The sequence below is a fragment of the Mya arenaria genome, chromosome 5, assembly GCF_026914265.1.
Source record: "Mya arenaria isolate MELC-2E11 chromosome 5, ASM2691426v1".
Lineage (NCBI taxonomy): Eukaryota > Metazoa > Mollusca > Bivalvia > Myida > Myidae > Mya > Mya arenaria.
In genome coordinates, this window is record NC_069126.1 from 54,942,263 (window position 1) to 54,969,552 (window position 27,290).

At 34.1% G+C, this 27,290-nt stretch overlaps 1 protein-coding gene across 1 annotated transcript in view; it reads right to left on the reverse strand.

Annotated features, from left to right (window-relative positions):
- LOC128235210 (hemicentin-1-like) overlaps positions 1-25,723 on the reverse strand; it is a 42,340-nt gene extending 16,617 nt beyond the window's left edge. The window contains exons 1-8 of the mRNA XM_052949978.1: positions 25,608-25,723; positions 18,578-18,910; positions 8,442-8,777; positions 6,873-7,163; positions 5,724-6,035; positions 2,990-3,286; positions 2,579-2,875; positions 163-444 (exon numbers count right to left, since the gene is read on the reverse strand). Of these exons, the coding sequence (XP_052805938.1) occupies positions 163-444; positions 2,579-2,875; positions 2,990-3,286; positions 5,724-6,035; positions 6,873-7,163; positions 8,442-8,777; positions 18,578-18,910; positions 25,608-25,656 (2,197 nt within the window). The 5' untranslated portion in view covers positions 25,657-25,723. The remainder of the gene's footprint in view (positions 1-162; positions 445-2,578; positions 2,876-2,989; positions 3,287-5,723; positions 6,036-6,872; positions 7,164-8,441; positions 8,778-18,577; positions 18,911-25,607) is intronic.
- Positions 25,724-27,290: the final 1,567 nt, after the last annotated feature.

The window sequence follows — 27,290 nt, forward strand, 5'->3', positions numbered from 1 at the left end:
ATAACTTAACACTTTTAAGATAAAGATGTTTGGCTGTTTTGAGCCGTTATTTGTTTTAAGGTATGTGATATCAGACGGACTACGACGAATGATACTTTGTTTCATTCCACAGCATCGTACCTCAATCACGTTCTAGTGTTAGCTCATAATATAAACACTTACACCATACGTTAACCTGAAAAATTCCTGTATCCTCTCCAACGATTTCATTCAGTTGTCCCGTTGGCTGCATGATGTTACGAACTGTGCAATTGTACATACCGGCATCGGTTCTCTTCAGCGATGGAATGAAATGTGTTCCATCGGTCCAGGTAATTCGGTCGTGTAACCGAGCAATTAAGACTGTTGTTTCTGTAGGGTTACCTGGCTCGTATTCACATTTCAGAGTTATGTTTTCACCTTCCAGGGCGTTAAGCCGGGACAGTTGATGCAACCGTGGCGAATCTAGTGTATAAACCTGACATTATTACTTAACGATTATATGTTTAAGGAATAAGGTTCATCGGTTTATATAAATAGTGACTGTTTATATTCACTTAATATTTGCAAAACCTTTTTGGTATAATGCAACTGCGAGGCTGACAAAAACATTTTAAAGTTAAAGATGCACTCTTACTCCCAAATTAGATTTAGCACAATTAATACAATTGTTTAACTATATCAAAAATGATAAATAAACGTCAATAACAAAGGTTCTTATGAAGGATACCGCGTTTAATTTGAAAGAAAGGTGCAGAAAACACAGTATTCTAACGTATGCAACGATAAAAATCACTGTAAATATTTTAGCATCCACCAATCATTTAATATTTTTGCGTTTTCAGCTATGAAATAACATGGTTACAATCTTGTTAGCAGAAAATAATATGTTTCCATAAATGCATTATTTAGTTAGTAGTTAAAGGTTTATCACTCAAAAATTAGGTTTGTTAAGTAAGTGTATGTATTGATTTAGAATAAAAGTGTCACTTTAAACTTAATATAAAAAAGCTGTTTGAACAGCAGAGATGTCAGCATCATTATCGGTACTTGTTTCATCAACGTGATATTAATTTTACCGCAATCAAAAACCATCATAAGCTCGGTTTGTGTAGCCTCAATGACAGTCCAAAGATACAGTTTAATTGGAAAATTATAGTAATTTCAATGGTAAACATTCATCGCAGGATCGCGAAAGGTGTGTTAATTTGACGGCAATGACCTGCTTTAATACAAATATCATGTGTACTGATAACCTAATGCAACATATATCACTTGTTTAGAATGGCGTTACATTTACGTCAATGCAAACTTGTGTCAAAAACAAATGTCCTGTAGTACAAACATATAATATTCAATATGTATGAACATTCAAAGTTATTATTATTCAATGTTCAATGCTTAAATAGAATAATTTAATTCAAAGTTCAAGTTCATATTTTATTGTAGAAGCCCTCCGGCTCATACAAAATTAATCTGTAAAACGAATGACTGATTGGTTCCTTAACTGATTGATTGATTGATTGATTGATTGATTGATTGTTTGATTGATTGATTAATTGATTCCTTTATTGATTAATTAATTGATTGATTGATGATTAAATAGTTGAAATGGCTTGGGTTTTTTTATTCATTTATTGCAATTTATTTAAAATATGTAATGTTTGTTTGTTTATTTATAAATTGTTTTTTTATAAGATTTTATAAAAGTGTATAAAACCAAGTAGTACCGTTCGTCTGCTAATACATGTACAAGTGTAGGATACTTAGGTTGACCCTGTTGTTTCTATTGTGTTATTGTAAAAAAAACACCAATATAATGACACCTTATCATGACCCGATATTCTCAGTTTTTGTATAGATCTGTAGTTTAAAAAGAAAAGAGTTTAATCCTATCATTTACTTGAAAAATAACAGTACATATTGTCCCAAATTTTTAATGTAGAAAACAAACACCACAAGGTGAACCTGTTGAAACAAATATTGGGTTGTTTAATATTCGTCATCGCTTTTGTTTGGGCGAATCACGAGAGTGACGATTTACTGAAAATAACCATTTTAGATTAAAGTGGAACATCTCGGGAAATAAACACTTCACATTGGGAGTTTGGAGAAAACGCGTCATCGGTATTACAACAAATTACAGTGTACCAAACATATTTATAATCTGAAATAAAGTTTGATTCCTTTGTTTAATAATATCCAGATTATATTTCGAGATAGATAAATTTCACTCATAAATGAAAAAAGTCATCGCTTACTTTGTATTAATTATATTTATACAATGTGTTGTTCTCAATGTATTCATTGTGTAGGAATGAAAATGTAGATTGTTCTTATATATGCTAGTGCACTCAGATGAACGATGAAAAGCAAATAAGCTCTCGTGTTCGATAATCTAAATGATATATAACATTACATTTATCGTCATCACGTTATTGCACTGAATAATCTCATTGTGTATGATTATTTATTTGCGATTTAATATTAATTGAAAATCGAATGTACCATGCCCTACTAAAGAAAAGACATGCTGTTTACTCTGAGAACTAGAAGAACTGTCGACTCACAGGCAAACAGAAATACTGATTATACATACAGAGAATGTTGAGAGTTATATTTGCAGACGACAATCCTTCTACAAGCTGGTCCATATGCGTCATTGTATTTCTAGCCGTACACGACAAATGACCCTTCTCCGATCTGCTTATATTACTGCGGTGAAGAACACTTCCAGTCTGCAATATGTTTGATCCTGTCCAGGAAAATGATGATGATGGGTTGCTTTCACTATTGCAAAATAGCTTCAAGTTTGCGCTTTCCATGATGTTATATTTGGATAAAACCATGTTACCATTTTCTGTTGTGTGCCGCACAGTGAGAGACTCGGGTGGATCTGAATTTATACAATTTATTTCATGAAAATACACTGTGTTTGCATAAGCACATGTACATACTACTTGCAGAGCAGTAATTTTCAATAAAATGATTTCAGATCAATTGAACTTACAATTTATATACACGGCTATAGAAGCTGACGAGGATGGGGTCTGCTCAATTCCGACGGACGGTTTCAGCACATTATGGGCTGTACATGTCCTTGACGTGTTTGTCTTTGTTGTAATGGTATCCTGTAGAATATGTGAGTGATCTGTTCTGGAGCCGCCTGTCCAACTGTAATTTGCGGCTGGATGTGCTGCCGCCTTGCACGCCAACTCAAACTGCCTGTTAATCACAACCGTGATCTGGTCCGTTATCACGTCCCCACTCAAAGTGTTCATTCGTATTTCTGGTGTGGACGGGGCGTCTACAAGGCATGCAGTATACATAAATGAACATGCGATAGTATAAGTGGAGAAATGAAACATTACGGCTGCAATACGGCTTAGTGATGGACTCTTATAAACGTTTGATATGATATATTAATTGGTTTGCAACTGTTTGAAATGAAAGAATATCGTATATAATGTAGCATTTAAATTTCCCATAGTAACCTAGATCTTGACAAGTTCCGAACCAATAAAACATTTCATCAAGGGCAGACTGAACCAGACATATTGCAAGAATATAGCAAGAATGTCATTTATTGTGTAGCTTTTAGATTTGAACTAGTCAACATGATTTTAAACTCACATTTACCCAGCTTCAAACAACTAAAATATTTCATCAAGGCCGATTGGCCCAAAAATATTGCAGAAATATAGCTTCTATAGTGTTTCTAGAAGGTGTATTTAAGATTTGACATAGCGATCTCTTTCTTGACCTCATGTGATACAGTTTCAAACTTAATGGCCCTGAGTCAATAAACAAATAAACAGGAAATTGGCCCCTACTGAGACATCAGTGCAAAAAGCGAGGGATTTTAATGCCAAACATTCCTTAAACTAGGCCTTTAAGGATCCAGTGTTCCAAAGATTTGAACTTGTGAAATAATATTTGACCCCATGTGAACAACATTTACATGCAGTTGAGAATTTAGGACGGGGACATTCTGACCAAGTCTGAACATCATCTTACACATCAGTAACACGATAAAAATGAAAAACAAATGAACGGAAGGTCGGACGGACGAAATGACGTACAAACGGACAACGTCTAACCAATATTCCTTACCGAAAGCTCGGTTTACTTGAGAACAAAAAAGAATAAAGTAAAACATACTCTTTTTTTATTAAATACTAGTACAAAACAAAAACAAAACTTTATACACATGTTTCACGTTTATAAAATAACCGCTTTATTCTGATGGTTTGAAAATTTCAAGCAAAAAAATTGCCATTGAATGCTGATTGGCTGCTAAATAATCTCATTTGATCAGTATGCATTTAATTAAACAAAGAACGGTACTATTTGCGTCATACATGCGAAGATTGTAAGGAAACAAAACACATTTTATGCCAAATTTAATCATACTTTAAGTTAAATAATTTTAAGGTTTTATCTTAAAACCTGGTAAGAAAAATCTTATTCATTACCATGTTTACATCAATAGTTGCCATTAATGCCTTAAAAATAAGCCAATTTAGTATGAACAAATAAATGAAGACAAGAAATATGTGTCAACCATAATTCCCCAATTAGCATTAGAAAGATGAATTAATGTGTTTTAAGAAAAAATGCCTCGAGTATTAATGGTTGCACAAAGCGTTGATGAAAGCGAAGAGAAATATTGCTAACTTAGAACAGCAGTTTCAAAAAAAAATGTTGACTGTGCCCTTGACATTTGATCAACTGAAAAAAATAAGAATCAAACACTAGTCAAGGGAAACCTAGCACTGGTTTTTCATAGTCCTTGGTCGTGCTGTTGTCAAATTATTATATGAACGATGTTTTCTTAGACTTTTCACCATGACCTTAACATTTACCCTATTGACCGCTCAAACAAAAAATGTGCAATATACCACGAAAAATTCAAACCATTCTGAAGATAAACAGTTCCCCGCAAAACAAACTTAATGTCAATTTAAAGTTAACATTGTGTTTGATGTGTATCGTGTTTATGAATAATTCACACGTTTTTCTGGGTGATACCCTACGACATCACCCTACATAAAATTATATTTCATCATTAAACTATATCTTAAACCTTCATGTAAAGGTTTCAGATTATTATTTTTTTCCCGTCCTGCTTCTGGATTGTTCAATCTTTGATCGCACAAAATTACGAAATCCAAAGAAGCCTGTTTTCAGAAATTGTATATTTTGTACAAATAGAACGGTAAATTACTATGTTCTTCAAATATTTGACGTTTCCGTCTTATGGTAAATTTTCAAACCGGTGACATTAAACACATTTGCACGCGCTCATTTATTTATTATAATTATTGGTTTTTAAAAGAAGTAAGAGTGAATTTCCAACATAATATTCAAGTGCTTCTGATATCTATTTAATGTGGCTACAATCTGCATAAGCAGGGCGTGTTCTGATAATATTTGAAGAAATATTTTATTTCTAGCTAAAATCCTCTAATATCTATGTAATTTCATATTAACTTCCCAATTACAATAAAGCTGTTAAAAAACTTGAATGTTCTCTGCAAAACCATTCATACAACTATAACACGAGCGCTGCGGTCGTTGTTTTTAAGAGACATTACTCGCCCTATTAAGGCCAGAGATATCAGCCTTGCTTTAAATTTGTGTATTGTATCTGACAAGCCTCATATAAATAGCTGACGTCAATGCCACCACAAAAAGTGACACCAATTACTGAAAATCCCATATATTTCTGTACAGAAACTTACATAGTACATTCATGGTGACGTCAGAAGATACCTCTGTTGTAACTGGAGTTTTGCTGGTATTCGATGGTGTCATCGTTGTTGTAACGGTACATTTGTAACTGCCTCCATCCTGAATTCGGATTCCGCCGGTCCAGCTTAAAACCGAGTTGGAACTAACAATGACACTTCCTTTTGTCCATGTGAAATCGTTTGTAGATGGATTAGGTTTTCCAAAACTGTGACACGTCACCGTCTGATCACTGTCTTTAATTATGCTAATCGCGACGCCAACTGGTGTACCGTCCACTTTGAATTCCGGTTTTGAAGGGGGATCTGTGAAGAAATATAGTTTTGACTACTTCATACTGTAACACCAATTTAAAATTGAATAGGTTGTAAATATAATGATTTTGTGGATAGGATAACTTATTATTCTCTTAGAAGGTCCAGCTGACATTGAAACCCGTTTGTTTGTTTTGGTCTGAAAGGCATTTTATTTAAGGATTTATAATCCATATTCAAATATCCATATACCGCATTGAGTACATACAACACTATTAAAATGTACTAAGATAATTTAAGCAACATTGTACAAATAATATCTGCACTTTTAAATCTTAGAGAAAGGGCAAGATATGTTTATTGATAAATAATGTGTAAAGCTGTTTTCTGATTTACCACGCTCTTTTTCTGAGTAATATTTCGATTGATAGATATTTTCAAAAACATACCTAAGCGTCATAAACAAACCAAGGAAGGCCAATAAAATATGTGTTTGATATACGATTGCATAGGAAGGAGAGAATAGTTTAAATATACAAATGTATAAACCAGTATAATCAGAGACAAAGCAATGCTACTATCGAGTATAGTGGACGCAAGTTGAGTTGTACCTTTATGTGCTATGCATATATATTTTCTGTTACGTCAGTAAGGATAACCATTACTAGGCTGTAAACAGTTGAAAACGTCAGGGCTTTTGACTTTGTTAGCGCCACAATAATATCATGGTATGCCATTGACGTGTTTCATTTTTGGTTAACTGACATTTTGACACGGACTAATAATTGTTCAGAAAACAACGACATTCGCATTAAGGTAGCTTGTCCAGCGCAAAAGTAAATTTAAGACATCAGTAACTCTACAGTCACGCCATTCAGGTATACTTACACATAATATTGACGTCCATTGTAGCCTGTTGCAACGGTCCCGCCTCATGCGTGGCAGTACACGTGCACGTGTTGTCTTGGTTACGCCGCGCTGTGAACTGTACAGAACGACTGATTGAACCGCCGCTAACGTTAGGGTTTGACTCGATGCCATTGTAACAACTCCACGCAAGGCTGGCAAGAGGATTACCGCCAGTACTTCTACATGTAAGGCGTTCGGTGCTATTCTCTATCATCTGGTAATCTGTTATTGTGTTGAAGTCGTCAATCACTGGCGGATAAGGTGGAGGATCTTCAATATAATAGCAAGTTGTAAGTTATCTCATATTGAATAGAACACTTTTGAAAATAGACTGACTTTTGCTTTGAACAATTTTCAGTCGTAGGTTATGTTCAGTGCATTTAAAAACGAAATGTTTTTCCTCATTATAGTGTTTATTTGTTTTAGAATTGTGTTAGAAAAAGAAAAAGTGTTATCAGAACCGAAACACAACATAGGTATACCTAGATAGCATGATTATACTTGAGTTTACCTGAATTTGAATAATTTATGTGAGCTACTTAGGGCGATCTAGAAATACCTCTGCATCACAGCACCCCGAGGAAAAATGTTTATACCCGTTGTTTCCCTATTTAGATTACGAAAACTTAAAAAGAACTGAAATAACTTGCAAGTATCTCGTTTAGAAAAAAAGTCTAATCAGACGATACATACAGTTACCTTATAAAAATGGGCGAACTATCGATAAAATGTAAATTACACTTTAATTAGATTTAAATGGGAATACAAACAAGATCTTGATGAAAGCTAAATTTTCGATTTTGGTTATCTTGTCATATATGTTGAAATTTTGAAGATATATTTTAATGCTATAAGTGCACTGCAAATGATCGAATAATTGTATAAAAATAACAAAAAAACGACCACAGTCTTTACAGATCATTTCTTTTTCATCTCTTATTCTTATATCGTTTTGTAAATAGTTGCGTTTATAAACGAAATGAGTGAACATATCAAAATAAAACAGAATGAGATTTGGCTCCCAAATGAAAGTATCTTTGAACGGAGAGAGCAATTTGAAGTTGTTTGAAAGTTAAACGTCAAGAGGGGTGACAAGGCAAATATGGCATTTTTGAATAAGATGATGCTCACATATCCCAAATAGTTTCTTTGAATTATTTTTAAATAGTTTTATATACATCTTTGTTCATGTTCCATACATTAACCGCTGAATATCAAGGGAAAACGATCATCAACGCATATGTATTATGTAATATGTGTTTAAAGTATGTTTCTGTCAGTCACTCAGACTGTGTACAACTTGTCATCGTCATCCGCTCAAAGTAAAAGCAACATCAATACGGAACTTAGATTCCGCCTTAACTAAGTTTATGAAGATGACAACATGTCAAATATCGATGTGAGGTTACATTTGACCGGTCGGTTGTGCAAATTGGTACCATACCATAATATGCGTAATTCGTCGAAAAATAAATAACGACCAGGACATGACTTAAAAAAATTATATTCATATTTTTTCTATAGTTGATTATTCAATAAAAAGCTTACATCTTACGTCTAGAAGCTTCGTTCCTGACAGTTTCCACTGAGAGTTGATATTACTTGCCGCGCAGCAAATCCAGAGATTATTGTCCAAACTGGATGCTGTGAATAACAGTGAACTTTCCACCTGTATAAGACCATTGATTTCAGACGGTGAACTGGGTATGGAATTCATTATCTTGAAGCCATTCCTGGTGCAGCTGCTATTAGACGTCTTATACCACTCCACTATTGGTTGTGGAAGACCCCCAGATGTACGACACGTGAAATTTATCGATGAGCCCGCGTTGACAGTGGCATTTGAATCTGTCGGTGATGTCAAGACTACTGTTGATATTGGCACTAAAATTAAAGATAATAACTTTATTTATCTGTGAAGCGCGATGTTTCGTTAAACGTGAATGTGTGTACGCATAAATATATATATAGTAAATTTTCGGCAATGCCATGAATAAATTATTCTAAACGTTCTAAACGTAGGAAGCATTGGTACCAATGAATAACAAATGTTATTATCAATGGGTACAAATTTCCATTCATGCTTTGAACCAATTTCAAAAAAGAAATACACTTATAATTCAATTTATTGTTAACCTTTTAATCATGGTTGCATGTCAAGCACAGCATTTTGCTTATGTTAAAAAAACGCATGGTTGTTCCGTTCATATTTCGACGTCATCCATTTCTATCACTCAAAATTTTTAACTGTTTATATAACATTTCAGGCGAATTTCAGACGAATCTTTGTGCAAGAGTACCATATCAGAAAAGCATATAATCAAAATGTTGACAGATGTCGTGAGATGATAACAAAATTAATTTTGGTTTCTTGTCTAAGGAGCTAAAGTTTCCTACTATAATAGAGATAATAGATAATAATCTAGTTCTGCGGATGAAGATTTTTTACTAGGGATACGGAATGAAACACTCATTAATACGGAAATTGTGACCGAGCGTCCTTATGATTATGAGATTTATATTTGCCAGTTATAAGTAACAGTGGTCCTCATGTATGTCTGAAACACAAACAATTGCTTCAACTGTTCCTGTTGAGACATTGCGCGACTCTTATTGCCATTTTTGCAAATGAAAAGGGATTTCGACTTTTCTGGATAATTAAAATACATACACACACCTGCACGCACGCATGCACGCGTTAAAATTAACTGTTTTACCAATCACGGTTGTCTATCGAGATAAGAAAACTGGTATTAAAGTAATGAAATGATCCAATGTGTTAAGGGTTTTAATTATTCTAAAGTTTACATGTTTCGTCTACATTGTCATTGTTTAAATGAATGACTGAATGGTAAAGGCAAATGGGTTCTTGTATACTTATTATATTCCACATATTACCTTATGTCTTTGCAAAAAAAAAAGTTTAATTCAAAACTGTTGATGCAAAATTTGTACCGTTGTAATTATACGGTTGATTAATTTATTGAGAAAAAAGGCATAAAAATAAGCGGTATACTCTGGTATGTGTCTATAACTGCAAATGTAATGATATATATGTACACTCAGTATAAACACATAACAGCTGTTGTTCCTCATACACGAAACCAAACTTTGTTGTAAAATGTGTTCTGCATTGTACGTTATCGAGTTGGAAATGCCTTTAAAAGTACAACAATAAAAATAAGAACATGATCACTGCCAATGATGTGAAACTGTTTTACCATATAAGGGCAAATGTAATTAACGAAAACCAAGGTTTGCTCCACAGCCATTCCCAATTGTACTTAAGTTAGATAATGGTGGCAAAGTAGAATTAATTCCAAAGCATTTGTATTATAAGGTGAGGCTGTATCGTCCACTTAAAACAAATGGCTTGTTTGACTATGATGGTGGTCAAATTAATGTTGGAAGTGTATTTTTGCTTTCATGGCAGAATTGAAAATTCGAGTAGGGCTTATCATTGTTCAGTGTAAAAACAAGGTATTCAGTCATACTGGATGTATTGGCATGCCAAGATGAAGGTTAAGTCAAGCTGTAAACAGTAGATGCAAGTAAGAAATGTCTAACTCAGTCAAACATACTTGAAGAGTACTCTGCAGAATCTGATGGCATATTTTTAATTTCTGGTGAGGCTGATCTACTTATTGACCAAATTGCCGCCCTATAGTTCTTCTTCCTAGACGCATTTCTGTTAACAGCAAACATCAACAACTCACTTTGATAGATGCAGAAATGATCAACAAGGTCGCAACATCATGATATTGTGTTCATTCAACGGTTGTCGTAGAAAAGCCAAATTCAGACAATGTTCGAATATCCTTAGAGCTTAGATATTTAAACAGGGTAATACTTCAACCTCATTACCCAATGAGAACACTTAATGATGGTGCCATGTAAAGTGGAGGTAAACTTTTCATGTTAATTGATATAAGCATATTGGAATCTAAAACTGTTCAATAAATCATATTTTTAACTACTTTCAAATCCATTATTGAAAGACATATCTATAAAGAAAGTATCGCTCGGTCAGTCTTAATATAAATTTTAAAAACAAAGTGTTGACGAATGTTTAAAAAGCAAGTCATCGTTGATTATATATAGTTCTGTATGGACACATGAAACAATTGATGGTCATTATTAGGTCAAGAAACATGGAGTCAAGTAAAACCAACATAAGCCTCATGTAGTGACGTTTAATATCATAGACATTTTGCATTAACAAGTGATGGTCTTAAAGCAGACAAATCAGATACATACGTTATAGTTGAAATGAGCCTTCCAAACAAGGCCGATTTTGAAACATGATACAGCTTTTCAAATGGTCAAGGAAATAATCACAAGATCTTCTGTACTTGACCAAGTCTGCCAATTTGCAATGTGACAGCAGCAAAGTAGGTTAGGGTGCCACTTTGTTACAAAACGGAATTCCGATGGCTTATGCATCAAAATCAAAGACAAAAAGTAGGCAAAGCGACAATCAAATTGTAAAGAAATGTTTACCTAGGTTAACTGCTTTGATAAACAAAATTATTTCAGTATGCTAAACGTGCATAGAGGAAAACTACTCTAATAAAGACCAGTATAAGAACCACCTGAGGTCCCTGAACACCCTTCGTTCAAAGCTGGAACAGATTTGTTTTATTTCCAAAGACTATTATTCACTTTGATGTAAAACAGTTACCGAATGCAAAACGACAAAATGTTACTGATAGAATGAAAGACATATTTGGTAGATTTGGCGTACTTTAGCAACATCTTCCTGATAATACCAAGGCTATGCTAGTCATGAATTCAAGTTGAACGTTAATGTCGCATCCAAAATAATTATTAATAGAAATGAAAGACAAGAGGTTTAATGACAGAAATGCCAGCCAATTCAAATTGGTGTTTCGGTCCAAAAAAGGCTACTAGGCAAACTGTTGAAACCAGCATCTTGTATTGCCAAACAAAGTGAAAGGTCATGTATTGATAAAAAAAAATCCTTATGGTGGCGAAAATAGGTGGTTATTTACATAATTCAATTAAATCAAATAAAACTCTACAAATTGGCGTTATTGCTTATGATATTTTGAACATTGTTCAAAATCCAATCTTCAAAGGTAATTCTAATTTAAAGATACAGTAATACTAAAAAAACTACATGGATAAACCAAGAAGTCAACCATTCAAATATAAACCCTTTCAGGAGGCATACGGTAAGAGCAAAAAAACACGTTAATTGCTAGCAATTACCATGCAATCAGTTAGTTCATCTCCGTGAGAATATCCTACTTGCTAAGGTCATAGCTTGTGCTGTGATCAAAATGTGTCAGGTATTTCTGCTAAGAAAATGAAAACGCTTTTACTCTAGTTATCCCGGTGAACTATATTTTAATATCCTATCTTTAGATATGTCTCTAAAATCAGTCCATCTTACAATTTCAACAACTTATACATACATATTAAAAACATTAAAATAGCATTTCATTTAACCAATTCCATTAAAAATTCCAATAAAAATAAAAAGTATTTTTCGTTTGAATGCCATTTGTAAATCGCTTCAATGCTTGTGCAGTTAGTGTTCATCGGTGCGCGTGCACTTATAATTAAACTTTTTAACGTGGCTGATATATTCAGCACTTATATTGCAAGAATGTAAGAGCGCCGCGGGCCAAATACCAACGCTCGTCTGTATACTTTAGTCGAATAAGGGCATTACTCAAGCATTATATAAATAGGAGATATGTGCCTTGTTCCACATATGCACAATGGCTCTTGTAGTATGTAATCAACAGTTTATGTAATTATTTCGAACATATATTGAGAGATGGTCAATATTTATGCAAAAAGCTACAGAAACATGCTCAGTAGCAATAAGACTTGTCGCTAGACACAATATGCACACGTGAAACAAGGTCAATAAAGTTTTCACTTCGTTTCTTACCATTTACTTAGGGACGTGACTCAACATTCAAAACCAAAACCCATTTGAATATTATAAAGGTTAGTTATGGCATGGCTTAAGGGCGTTTGCACGCCGGCAACGACGCAGACGAAGACGCTAAGGTTATCACATGAACTCGAATCATTTTCCTTTTTTAAAAAAACAGACGAGCTTAAATGCGCTCAAGTATATCCGATTAGCTTATGTTCTAACAGAAGTAACATTTGTATAACATTGTTTTTATACATTTTCGCGGCCATCGATGGTTACGTCTTCACTTAAACCTTCGCAGAATAATTTAGCGTGTACTCACCTGAATAAATATATTCTGGTATAAAAATGTTACAAATAAAAACGATGAAATCGATGGATATGAAAAATAATCTTTAGCATTATTTACAACAGGAAACGAATAAAATCTTATGTGTTCATTTTAATTTAAGCTAACCTATGTTCTAACAGAAGTAACATTTGTATAACATTGTTGGTGTTTTTTATACATTTTCGCGGCCATCGATGGTTACGTCTTTACTTAAACCTTCGCAGAATAATTTAGCGTGTACTCACCTGAATAAATATATTCTGGTATAAAAATGTTACAAATAAAAATGATGAAATCGATGGATATGAAAAATAATCTTTAGCATTATTTACAACAGGAAACGAATAAAATCCTATGTGTTCATTTTAATTGAAGCTAACCTATGTTCTAACAGAAGTAACATTTGTATAACATTGTTGGTGTTTTTTATACATTTTCGCGGCCATCGATGGTTACGTCTTTACTTAAACCTTCGCAGAATAATTTAGCGTGTACTCACCTGAATAAATATATTCTGGTATAAAAATGTTACAAATAAAAATGATGAAATCGATGGATATGAAAAATAATCTTTAGCATTATTTACAACAGGAAACGAATAAAATCCTATGTGTTCATTTTAATTGAAGCTAACCTATGTTCTAACAGAAGTAACATTTGTATAACATTGTTGGTGTTTTTTATAAATTTTCGCGGCCATCGATGGTTACGTCTTTACTTAAACCTTCGCAGAATAATTTAGCGTGTACTCACCTGAATAAATATATTCTGGTATAAAAATGTTACAAATAAAAATGATGAAATCGATGGATATGAAAAATAATCTTTAGCATTATTTACAACAGGAAACGAATAAAATCCTATGTGTTCATTTTAATTGAAGCTAACCTATCTACAGCAACAAATATGTGTAAGAGTTTATTTCGGCAATCTACTGGAAATCGAGCGAGCGCAGTGAGGTCATAGGCCCCGATACACGGTGGTGACGAATAACGTAAACATTTTTCATTTACTGGTTCTATCCGGCACCGACCAGGATTCTATCCATACAAATCGCAATAAAGTTGAGTACATCTCAGCAATTTTTCGGATGTTTACTGTTTTCTCCCACCTCAGATAAGTAGATCCACTAATTTAACCATGCTAGATATTCTTATCTTGCCCACGGGCGAAGATAAAATGCCCGAATGGAACTCCTTTTACCACATTGTAATTACCTCCCTTGTTGAAGACTGTCGTAAGTAGCATCAAGGAAATCTTGTCTTATGGTAATATTTAGAACGCTAATTAATTATTTCTCGCTTCAAATGTCACCATAAAACAGTTTTCACGCACCATTCAAGAAATAATGCTTCATTCTCCTTAGAACTATTTAAAAAGACCGATTTGACTATTAACATTAACTGGATCACTGCGCGTATATCCATGACAACCACGTGCTATCGCATATACATACGCAATTATTTTCACTAATCAAAAAAGAGTTCCAGCAAAAAAATACAATTTTACTTATTTTTTTTTAACTGAGGTGGGAGAAAAAGCATTTACCATAGCCGCTCGTGTAAGATAGGTTCATCCCGACCCTCGCGCAGGGTGTTTTGCGGAAACTCGGTAAACCTCGTTTCCGCAAAACACCCTACGCTCGGGTCGGAATGAACCTATCTTACACTCTCGGCCATGGAAGATACTTATAATCTTTTTGGGTATAGGAAAATATCTTTATTTTAAAGAATGTCCATTTTATTAGTGATTGTAAATTTATTGGTATTTAAGGGATGGCGTTTTCCAATCGTGTCAAATTAATCAAACAAAATAAGAAATTTCACATGAAAAACGTAGGCGACGAGCAGAAACGGTGTTTTTTATTTCTTTTTTTTGAGATATCACTTTTCTTTACATATTAAGTAAACGCATAGCAGTTTTAACCTAAAAATTATGCTTTAAGTTGATCGAAATTCATTGTTTAATCTTGTTTTAAGAACTTACTTTCGTTTAAACACGGCAACGGAATCTAACCATTCTACTGGTATTGACACGTAACATGCTATTGTTTTGGAGTCTATACCTAGTAAATGCTAGAGGATTTTGTGTGTATAAAGTTAGGGTATACTCTGGTATGTTCGACTAAAAAAAGGGTTGAGCCTAAAGTAGGCCAAAAAACCTGTGTTTATGGTAACGGTCTCAAAAATAAAAGAAGGTTCGTGACAAACGTTGTATTTATTTTTTTTGCACAGAATTTCTCTAAAATTATTAGGTTTGCAGAACATTTATGTATCATATACTAAAAGGCACTTGTTTCGGAGTGGGGATGCTAGGTATATCAGGGTGCTTTAAACACAGAAACAATTATTTGGTTAGTCTGATACTTAGAAGTGTGTTTAAGGTATTAGTTTAAATTCACTGCTCATTTTTGTCTCAAATATGGCATGAGTTGTATATCAATATGCATGGTAACTATAATTATATTATATGCGTTTTCCTGATATAGGATACAGTCATAAAAAGGGAAGCTTAAAATGATGCAAAATGGAAGTAACCAGTAAAAGTGCTTTATTGTACTCAGGGGTGAAGCATTTAAGTTTACTGACTACGGCCCAGGGAGTATTGCAAAATAAAAAAGTCCATGCCTCGTGAATTCCTTTATATCTGCCAGTGCACATGCGTATGCGCGAGCTTCTAAATAATACACGTAATTAAACCAATTTATGACTAAACGAATTTTAATCAAAACTAATTAACAATTTGTTTATTTTCAGGACTTAAGTTATTTAGCATCTATGCTCCAAAAATAACGGTCTGGTTGCACCAGCGCCTATCGAAACCAAACAAAAAACATTTGTATTGGAAATGATAATAGTCGTGGCAGACAACAGCAAGTATTAATATACAAACATTTATTATTTTGCATAAGACATGATCAAAAATGTTTTTTTTCGATTCAGTTCAGATCTATTCTCAAAAGTTTGCACCGACCCTAAAATTGTTTCAGCATTATGCATTAGGTCAGTTTAGCAGTTAAAAGAAATTATGTGATTCATATTCAGAAATAAAGTATTCAAAAAATTGACTTAATGCTCTCAGTTTTATTAGTTTTCTTTCAGTATTCAAAGACGAACATACAGGTTATAATCATATAATATATAATTTATATCTTCACGATTTGCGTAATTAGCTCTTAATGAAAGTGTTATATGTGTTGATTTCGTCTTCTTTTCCGACTGAAAACAAACAAGCAAAAAAAAAAACAGGATATCTAATCTTGGATAGAATCTGGTGCGAGTTACAAAATATATCCGGTACCCAAATTTCTATACAACTGCTCATAAAAGATGGAATCCGGAGCTTCGCTAAACCGACAATTGAGTTGACTTTATTTCCCATTGTTATCCCAAAGAGTATATACAAAAGCAGGAAATTAAAGAATACCTACTTCGATACCTTCTTTGAAAAGATAAACGTAATTATGAGGATGTAAATAGATGATTTAAGTATACATTAAGGTTTCTATTGCATGGTATTGTCTGTCAGAATCATGATCGCTGTTTTATTTTCATTCGTTTAGAAGAATAAAAAATGTTGGGCTTTCATTTTTGTGTGTCTTTGTCGATAGTAAATGAAATTATTCTTCACATCACAAACATAATGACGCAGTTTGTCTCTCCGATTTATACTTCGACATTCAATAATAATGTAAACACGACGGATAAAAAAAGACTCCGTATCGGTGCCGGATAGAACCGTAAATAAAGAATGTGGACGGAAGGAATCAGCTTTGCATCATCACCGTGCGAAAGCTTGCACGATTTTCTGTAGCCGAATCTTATTTTCGACCTTATTTGACCCACTAGCTCCGCCCATGTTTAGTCCTGTGGTATTTGGGCGTGAAAGTGAAACAGATCAAGCGTTAGTATCATTTAATGCGTGTCAGGCGATGTTAAAGGGACTATACACCAGATTTGCACCAAAAAAACTTGTTTTTCTGTAACGAATCTCAGGACAATTATTTAATAAATGTTTTACTCTTTGATATCATAATAGTAAAAAAAATACCAAAATGTAAAAAGAAAATCGAGTCGGAGACTGGATTCGAACCGGTGTCGCCAAAATTGGAGTCCAGTGTTGTATCCAGTGTGCTACAAAAGTTTATCCTAAAGCTATGGAATATTTAAGCTATATACCTAACTTGGTATATACCTAACTTGGTAATATGACGTGATAACATCGACTAGCCAATCACGCATAAGAATGAATTCTACTAGGTATACATACCTAGTAATCTTTTTTAATGGAAAAATACGAAAAAACTGAGAAAAAAATTAATTATGAACTATGAGGTACTTCAGTTAGTTAGTTTTAATGCATTGTACACATCGATACCAAGTTTTTGTCAGTTTGCGACGATTTTCTTTTTGTTTTCGCTATTTCATCATACGGTGTATAGCCCCTTTAAATTGTCGCGGCTTTGTGAATTTGTTAAAAAAGCAAATAAAATGGATTAATGTTTGCACATAAAAAACGAAAAGGCACCGAAACATAAACGTTTATCGTTGTTTCGTTTAAAAATCGACATTTTTCTAATATTTTGATTATTATAATTAACTAAGTGTTTTTACATAGTCCAAAACTTTACTGAGATGACCTCGTTTATTTTTTAATTCATAATGTTCAAAAAAATACATTTTGATACTGAGTTTGCTTGATTGGTACTTGATTGTTGATGTTCTTGCATTAAAATCTCCAGCAAGAATTAAATTAATAAAGTCAATATTATAATCAAACAGGGTTTGTTCTAACATATCAATTCCCTTGCTTATTTTACCTTCATAATAAGTGGACTGCTCTGGAGGTAAATATGCATAATTCATAATGTTCAAAAAATACATTTTGGTACTGAGTTTGCTTGATTGGTAGTATATTATATTAATAAGAATATCAAAGGAAACGTATATGCCTAATTTGATTTTGAATATTGTCACATTAATATTTTAATATATCAGTGTGAACTGAATTGTTGCCAATACGATTTAATAGCTATTTACACATTTAAACTCTGCTTCTTTACGAAAGCTATAACCGCATTAAGAAAACCGCAGTCCTTACTTTCAATCATAGTAACTCCGCTTATGTGCAGAAGGCAGAGTGATATATTAAAAAATAGACGACTGTACTAAGTCACATAGATCGACAAAATATGATCTACGAAAATATATGTATGTTTTCACCGTCAAATCTGCTATACATGATATGGAGTATCAATAAATGTGATGAATCCTCGATTGTCATAGGCCCACAAATATGTAAGAACTATAAATTCATGGTTAACGTTCTTGTAACTGCCGCCCTTACTATTTGAATTACCCCATTTATCTGATTAGATAAACATTTTTTCACTTGATATTTACAAGAATATAACGTTATCGAAAAAAACTTAAAACTTACCTGCAACACTGACGACAAAACTATTGCCACTGTTTATATTCGCATTTGCTTGACATGTAAAGTTGTCGTTATGATAATTCCGTGTTACATTTAAAATAGTCAGCGTGTTACAGGTGTAGGTGAAGAGAGTTTCGTCGAGACCAGTCACAAATATTGAACATGGTTCTTTTGGTTGGATTGTTATTTCGTATTTTCGTGTCGAATTATTGCCATTGTTTATCCATCTTATTACAGACAGCTGATTAATTCCAGTGTACGTGCATGTTAATGTCAGTGATGACCCCTCCGGAACAGTCGCTGCTGATGAACTTATGGTAACGGAACCATCAGCACCTGCATATAAACATAATATATTTTAGTCAAATGTTATTGAGCATTCGGGCCGTCCCATGAATATAACAAGCGTTGATTCCCACCAAATTGTTACTGTAAAATTGAATTCTTTGTTTCAACATTATATACGCAAGAAATTTATAAAAACAAGTATTCACATTTAATACAGAAATACACTGATGGCCGGGCCACATTGGTTAACATTTTGAAACTTGGTAAACTTGAAATGTGACTATATTTAACAAATATATCTCTCATAAACCAGTCTGAATTCATACAATATCGTTACTAAATTCAGGTGTGTTAACGAACACAAAAGAGCAAAAGGCAGATTTTTTGAATTCCATGTTCGATAGTGTACAACTATGGCAAAAATGCATTTTTAAATGTACTTATTATACTAGTGATTTGCGCCTCATTGAAGTGCGCGATTTTTTGGAACGAGTTACTATGTAATTGCTTTTAATGGTTTGCCCTCCTGATCTTTTGTCAGCAGTTTTATATCACTGGTTTCCATACATTTACACAATACATGACTCATTCAAAGACAAAAAAAAATGAAAATGTCCAAACGATTATTCTGTGAGAGTGCAGCTTTAAGTCAATAAATGTTTATGTATTATGAACAAATAACATATATCAAATAAATCAACGACGTGTTTCAGATTCCTAAACATTGAATACAAAAGCGACTGACCCCAGACTGCTGTTCAATGTCTTTTTTGGTTTAAAAACATATGTACTTATGTATACACAATTCATATTGTCAAATTGTCAAATTGTCAGTTGAATGTATTTTACTTATCGGTTCGTTTTTCCAGTCCAGCTTCAAATAGGGTGTTTGATGAAAAAGTGATACTGTCTATAAAACTGAAACAAATCAAACATCGTTTTAACTTACAATTAGTTGTTGTTGTTTTGTTGTTGTTGTTGTTGTTGTTGTTGTTTTTGTTGTTGTTGTTTGTTTGTTTTTGTTTTTTTGTTGTTGTTGTTTTTTTTGTTTTTTTGGGGGTGGGGGGGGGGGGGGTATTTGTTTGAAAACAATACTCAGACTAATCTCTGACAGTAGGGTGACTGAATATTCATGTATCATGAAACAAAGTCTAAAACTAAGAAAAATGTTAAATATCCAATGATCATCCGCAATTGTTTTGCTAACTCATTCGACCTTCCAAATTTTCATTCAATAAATGGCGGCGTAGTAATTTGGTTATGTAGCCATGTAGTTTAGAATAAAAGAGTTTTTATTATGTTAAGAACCACAGATGCACTTATAAAACTTCATTGATAACTGTTCATAAAAGCTTTGCACCAAAGAACGAGCGAATAATAAACTATAAGACTGAATATCAGAGAACTTTTTCTCGGCAAACCGGAAATAAATAAGTTGACTGCTATAAATTTGCGTGAGGGGCGTTCCAAGGGTAGCTGCGTAAATAACATCCTTTTCAAAAAAGGGGTTTATCAAGAAAATAAATTAAAATTCTATAAACCACGGAAAGTAAGCATAAAAAAACAGATTTTTTTATTTCAGTGTAAGATCGTAATTTATTTCAATCGTGATCATAGAAAAACTTTATTTTCTATGACACTCGTGAAATAAAATACGATCTTACACTGAAATAAATAAATATCCTCTATGTATTTACAGTACAAATAAAGCTCATGTGTGTGTGCGTGTGTGCGTGTGTGTGCGCGCGTGTGCGCGCGCGTGTGTGAGTGTGTGTGCGTTTGTGCGTGAATGTGTGTGTTAATAAGAAATTTTATTTTAGTACCTATTTCAAACATTTCTACCATGCTTATATTAACATGAATGTGAAGAAATAGTGGCAGATGTCGAGAAACACTGAGAGGGGCATCTATAAGTACACTGCATGAAATCTTGTGATGCAACAAACTTGCGTCTAGCAACACTTGGTCGATCTGTGATGGCCGTCCACCCGGATTATGGATGGAAGATAAAATGTGCGCCGAAACAGATAGCAGTTTCCGTTACCGGTACGAGGTTAAACACACGGGTTATGTTGATCACGTAGGCGTCTCTTGGGCGTATGTCTGAGTTGGCGTCACATTTGGTGAACATAGCATTAAAGTATCCTAGCACTTAAATGTGTTTACTGCCACAATATGTTGAGCAGAGGCATGATAGGGCGCCAACTTCCGTTTTAAACGTTTCAAGAGAGTGGTTCGCTGATGGTCAGTAGACTTGTATTATTACAATTGAACTATTATAGAGGCAGAACTTCCGGTCGAAATTGTCTCTACTTTGTCATCGAGATCACCATGACATAGAATGGACTAGCCGCTTTTCCCTATGTAACCCCCATTGAAATAACCAGAAGTTTAACATGGTATTATGTAAGCACAATCATGAATGTTGATGTATTGTAAAGCGTCTGAATTGTGGTCAAGTAACAAAGACTTATATGTTCATTTCACGGAGTTCGGATACGATGTAACATATTGCCGTTGTTACACCCGTTGCATTTTGTACAGATAAAATAGAACGGTTGTAGCAAGTCTACAATGTTGTCGTCGTCGTGACGCCTGTATCGCCGTAAATAGTTTCTCCTTTACAGCCATGGGCGGCACGAGATACCGGGCGGCAATATAGCCTCGTTGTCGATGTTCTCGGCCTGCGCGTCGTAAACCAAGAGCTGTGCAACTTTAGAGTCACTACGAGATGTTGCCTGAAATTAAGCGTGTTTGCATTGTGTTCCATGTCATATTCCAGAAAGTGCGCACGCCCTTCTTTATCACAATCGTTACTTATACCAACAAGCATGTATGATTTAAACTCTTTAAGCGTGGGGTGATGAACCGTCCTCTGCGTCAACGTTACTGCTGGAAACAATATGCCGGCTCCGTGATGTTGAGTGACTGTGTTGGTGCGCGACGGGCTTGGCGTCTTCAATTACCTCCGTTGTGATGTCGATGGTTATCGTTACGGTTTCCTTTCCCGCCTGCCTGCCGGATCTGACTATTCCCAATGTTGAGTGAAAAGCTTCCAGTTGCTTCTTCTTGGTGCAGGGATTCCTGATCATTGACTGTACGTGGGAGATGATGCATGTAGTTGGCTAGTGACTCTTCCGAGCATGACGTGTGGTCAAAGACGTTTTCAGTGTACAGGTCGATTAAACGGCCACGTAAATTATCGTCAAGGTGTGTCATAACGACCTCATTGAGGCAAAATGACTCTAGTTTGTTTGCAATGGGTGTTGCTGTGTAATATGTTTGTGCTCAACGAATATTTCAATCTCTGTCGATTGAATTATCATCATCGGTCGACGGAACACAACTACTTATGAAGTCAACATTCGAGAAGGTTGTATTCCTTTATTTTGCCGTTTATATGATTTGACACAGGTTTGTTCATAATCGACTATATCCATTGTTAATCATGTCACGCATTCATGCAATCATATAGCATGAAATTTAAATAATAACCGCTCTCGCTGTTGATTGACGTCAACACTTGTCATTTTTCTAAGTCAAGATATTTAAATGAAGTGATGTTGTAATGAGAATAAACTGGCACTCAGTCAAAGGTAAGGCAAGTAATTGTGATTTGAAAATGTATTATGCATTTGTAAGGCACTTTCAAGTCAGTGGGAGCATTTTGCTTTTACTTTTCGTTGAACGAATAAACACAATAACACATTCAGTACATTCTTAATTGTGTGTGAATTATTTAAATCAAACTTCATTTATTCATGTAACAACATTTAAATCATATTCATATCTCTATTTGTACTCTGTGTGTGTTTAGGCAATGGCCTTGCACAGGTGTGGTTGATTTTTGGAATGGAGTATGGATCGAGCAAATCGCTGCACAACTGTTGACCACATTGTCTTTACAAACCACAGACGAACAACTAATTATGCATATCATGCATTAAGTAGTTTGTTTTAAGTGCATGTTATTCTCCATGTTAGATATATATTTAGTTTAAACCATATATATATTACAACGATTGTGAAGAAAGCTATGCTAACTTATTCTAAGTCACTCTCGTTGGCACGATGTTGCACGATAGTGTGGTCTTGTGTTGTAGGGGAAACCGGAGTACCCGGAGAAAACCCACTTGTCCGGCTTGGTGACCACTTACCAAACTTACATGCACGCAGGCCGGAAATCGAACCGGGGTCGCCTTGGTGAGAAGCGGGTGCGCTAACCACTGCGCTAACCGGACAACCGGTTATATATTATAACAACATATATATATTTATAAATACCAATACGTTTTTATAGCAAAACAATCTTTTACGAATTTGACAACTCTTGATCCTTTTCCCCTGAATTCCATTTCATATGTCGGATAACTCTAAATACATAATATTCCATCGTTTGTATTTTGTATACTTGACTCGTATTTATTCAAGCGACAAATTACTAATTTAATGCAGTAAAAATGAAATCATAATTACAAACTTCCTGTCACCTCTTCGTAAACAAAACAATGATATACAAATGTTTGTACTCTGTACATGTATAGGCAGTGGCATTGCACTGTTGTGGTTGCCTGTTGGTACGGAATTACCAAAGCGCTGCATTGTAGACGGACATAAACTATTCTTGAAATAGTTTCATGCCATATACATTGTGTTTTGTTTACATTTGTATCTGTGTTATTTATTCCTTCTCGTTACATTTCATTTGTTCCAATGATTGCCAGTCCAGTCACCAGTCATCATTCGATTGTTCGAAGAAGGAACTTTATGTAAATGTTTTATGTAAATGCTCTTTTACGAAATGACGGATTTGGCAATGACGAAAATTGCCGAAAGCAATTTGGTTACGCTCTAGCGAAATGTTGGTGTCCGGCTTATTATACGCTCGATATGATTTTTGAAACGAAAATTTCTGGTTCCGTCACATTTACGTCTTTTATTTAGGCTTATTGAAGAAACACGTTTTAAAGAAACTAGACCTATTTTATACACGCATACATGTAGCCTGAATAGAGATCGGCCAAGTTTTGCTCGGTTATAAGCCCTTTCAAGAAAAAAACATAACAAATGTGTACGGACATTATTTGAAACCCATATATAGTTTTACTAGCTGTAACAATAGTTGATCAAACAACGAGACACTGGAAAGTGAGTTATAATTCTTTTCGTGGAAATATTCATATACAAGCAGGTTTTTTGAAGGTATCTAGAAAAATATATCAACGATGATAAAACAACAGCTAGTATACAATACAATATATATCATATGCGTAACTGTTGTTTTAAAGCATACTCCGATATGTGTATTGTGCTGGTGTGAGGCAGTGTAATCAGTGGAGACAGGTCTGTCAGATCCAAACGTATGTTCCAACGTTGAAAAGACCTTCAATATCCCAAATCGGGCATCACAACTGATATGAATTATTTTACATGATTAAATTATCGAAACATAGCGCAGTAAAAAAAAAAATCCTAGAAAAAAATGGTTTTGACAGCATTTTCCGTTCACTGGGCAATTGCCTAATTTCGGATCAATTTTGAAGTTTTCTTAAAATATTATCCCAATAACTTAACATAAGTGCATGAAATTTTAATAGAAAAATGTTGGGTCCTGTATCGACCAAAATAGAAAAAGAATAAAAGAAAAAACAATTAATTATAATATAATATTCAGTACGAAATGAGGACATAAACGACGTCCAAAAGCATGCTTTCAATGCCTAAATATTCGGATTTTTTTCAAAGAACAAAGTAGAGATCATCAAGTCAATATATACAAATATTTAAATGCTATTCAAATGAAAATCATGTATCAAATGTTTCACCAGTATATAAATTATATACTTCTCCGAAGTATTCATATGTGTATTTTCGATGTATCCGAACTACTAATTTGTCCGAATTTGCAAAATTTTGAAAGTACAAATCTGCTCCTTTTTTGCTTCGTTTTCATATCAAATGCTGCACAACACAAACACAATGGGATCAGCAGTTTATTTACTTTGCATTTTCGCATTGTGTTTGGTGATTGACGATAGCTCACAAACTTCGTAAAATAGGTCTAGTATTTAAAGATACTCCTGCGGAACCTAAATATAAAAGCTCGCGCTGTATGACTTCATCCCCCACGTGTCTTAATATTGATATTTGGAAAAGCGACATTTTAGAGGTATTTATTTTGTGATTATTCTCACAAAGCTGCACTGTTGTGTTGTTTCTTTAGCTATAGAGGTCTCTTGCATTGACTGGGATCATTCTATATTAATCACGGTCGCTGAAACGCTTTTTAACGATTTCCGATTTGTAGGCAAATCCGGAATTAGGCAACTGCCCAGTAGACCATAATTTGACAGCAAAATTAAATTACATTACATTTGAGAGCTCTCATTTCAATCATGATTTATATGTAAAGGTATTTTTACAATGAAACTTTTGCTTCATATTTATAAATGCTATAAGTAAATCGGATCTTTCACTGTTTTGTGTGTTAAAAACAATATTAAGAATTAACCTAACCACTGCTTTATAATTCCTCCAAATCTTATATTTATACTGTTTTCATGAATATCGAAAAGTTTAAACAACTAGTCCTGAACAAAACAACTTTGGTTGGAATAACCTGAAGTATTTATTGCTTTTTATACGTATATCTACGCTAAATCAGTTGTTATTATATATAATTTAAAACATTGGTACAATTAAGCATTTGACGGATATCCGTTCAAATAATAAAATGGTAACTTACACGTAAATAAAAACATCCAGAATATGAACCATGATATGACATTACACATTTTTGTTATGTTTATCTTCAACTGTAATTCTGAAAACGATATACACTAGTGGGCAGCAGTCAACACTTTAAATGAACTCAATACAATTCCCTACGCTGTGATCTCCCCTAACAAGTATCGAGTCTTGTATGTCAATATGGCATCAATATACTTTCTTTTATTATCATCAATATTATGTGTTTCTTAATTTTTCTAAATTAAGTTAAACACAAATACGTATTAGATGTTAAATTATAATAAAATAAAATAAAAACATTTGTAATATTCATTTTCATATACAATGTAATTTTTAAATATAATAAACATGTATTTTCGATTACACTCTACTTAAATCATCATACTGTTGCATTCATAGTATTACTTTAATGCGTATTTTCACCTTGGTATGGGAATTAAAAGAGTGGCGCTTTATTATATATAATATTCCGATAGCATCTTGAAAACAGCTTAGAAGCTTGTGTATGGGTCATCATGACTCCGACTGAATGGAGACATCTTGCATTGGCATGTTTCTCATGGTATCCTGATTAGATTCTGATTGATTTGCCTGCTCTGACCTGCCCTGTTCTGCCCTGCCCTGCCCTGCCCTGCCCTGTCCTGCCCTGCCCTGCCCTGCCCTGCGTTCGGCCGTATGTCCGTGTCGTTGCACCCAGTAAATGCAGAGAAATGGATAATGAATAAGTAAAAAATAGCCTGTAGAACATACAATCCTGTGTCGCACGAATCTGCAAAAAAAAATAATCTAGCAATTTGTAAACAGCATGTGAAGATGTGAACCTGGGGTTTGATTTGTAGCTTCGATCAATAAGTACCAAACTAACTGCAGAGTTATGACCCTTGCCTTAGCTAAACCACGAGGGCCTCTGCGCTACTGACATCGCGTGTTTTGTACAGCCCAAAGCTACAGATAGGGGTCGTAATGGGCGTAAATACACTTCACAAATAGCCCATTACGACATAAAATCAAAAAGCTGCTCGTACCGGTACGATTAAAAATAATAAATAGGGCGTAACGTTTTTCAGAGTATTTTTTACCGTTCTAGCTAGCCGTTTTGACTAAAAGTTAAACCGGTTTGTTAAAATCGAATCAATATCCTGTAAAACTTATACAAGGCTATAAGCCATGAAAGTAGTAAAGATGTTTAAATTATTCAGGACTTGTAATGAGCAACATTTCAATTTTGTGTAAGTTCTTATATAATTATGTACTATAGAAGTTTATTAAATAAAATAAGTCATTCAATTTTGTAATTTAGTGTACCAGTAAATCGCTATTACACTTTAATGAATGGCTTTTCACTTTTCTTGATTGCAAGAAAGTACACTTTAAGTAAAAAAAAGTTATATGTAGCTCTGTGCGGCTCAGATTTTGCAATAATGACAAATTCAAGGGGTCATAACCCAGTCGGGCGTGTCTGGCTAGTTTTCAAAAGGAAACACGATAAGGTTAATATCTAACTACTGTGTAAGTTAAAGATCGGATAATTAATAGAGACTTTATTGTATTTACAGCCTTAATTATATCAAGCTGTATTATACAAAGTTTTACAATTTCAATGGCTAATTGCATGGGTGCAACTGGCTGGTTATCGAAAGGAACCGAGCTCTCATTGATATCTAACTACTTTATAGGT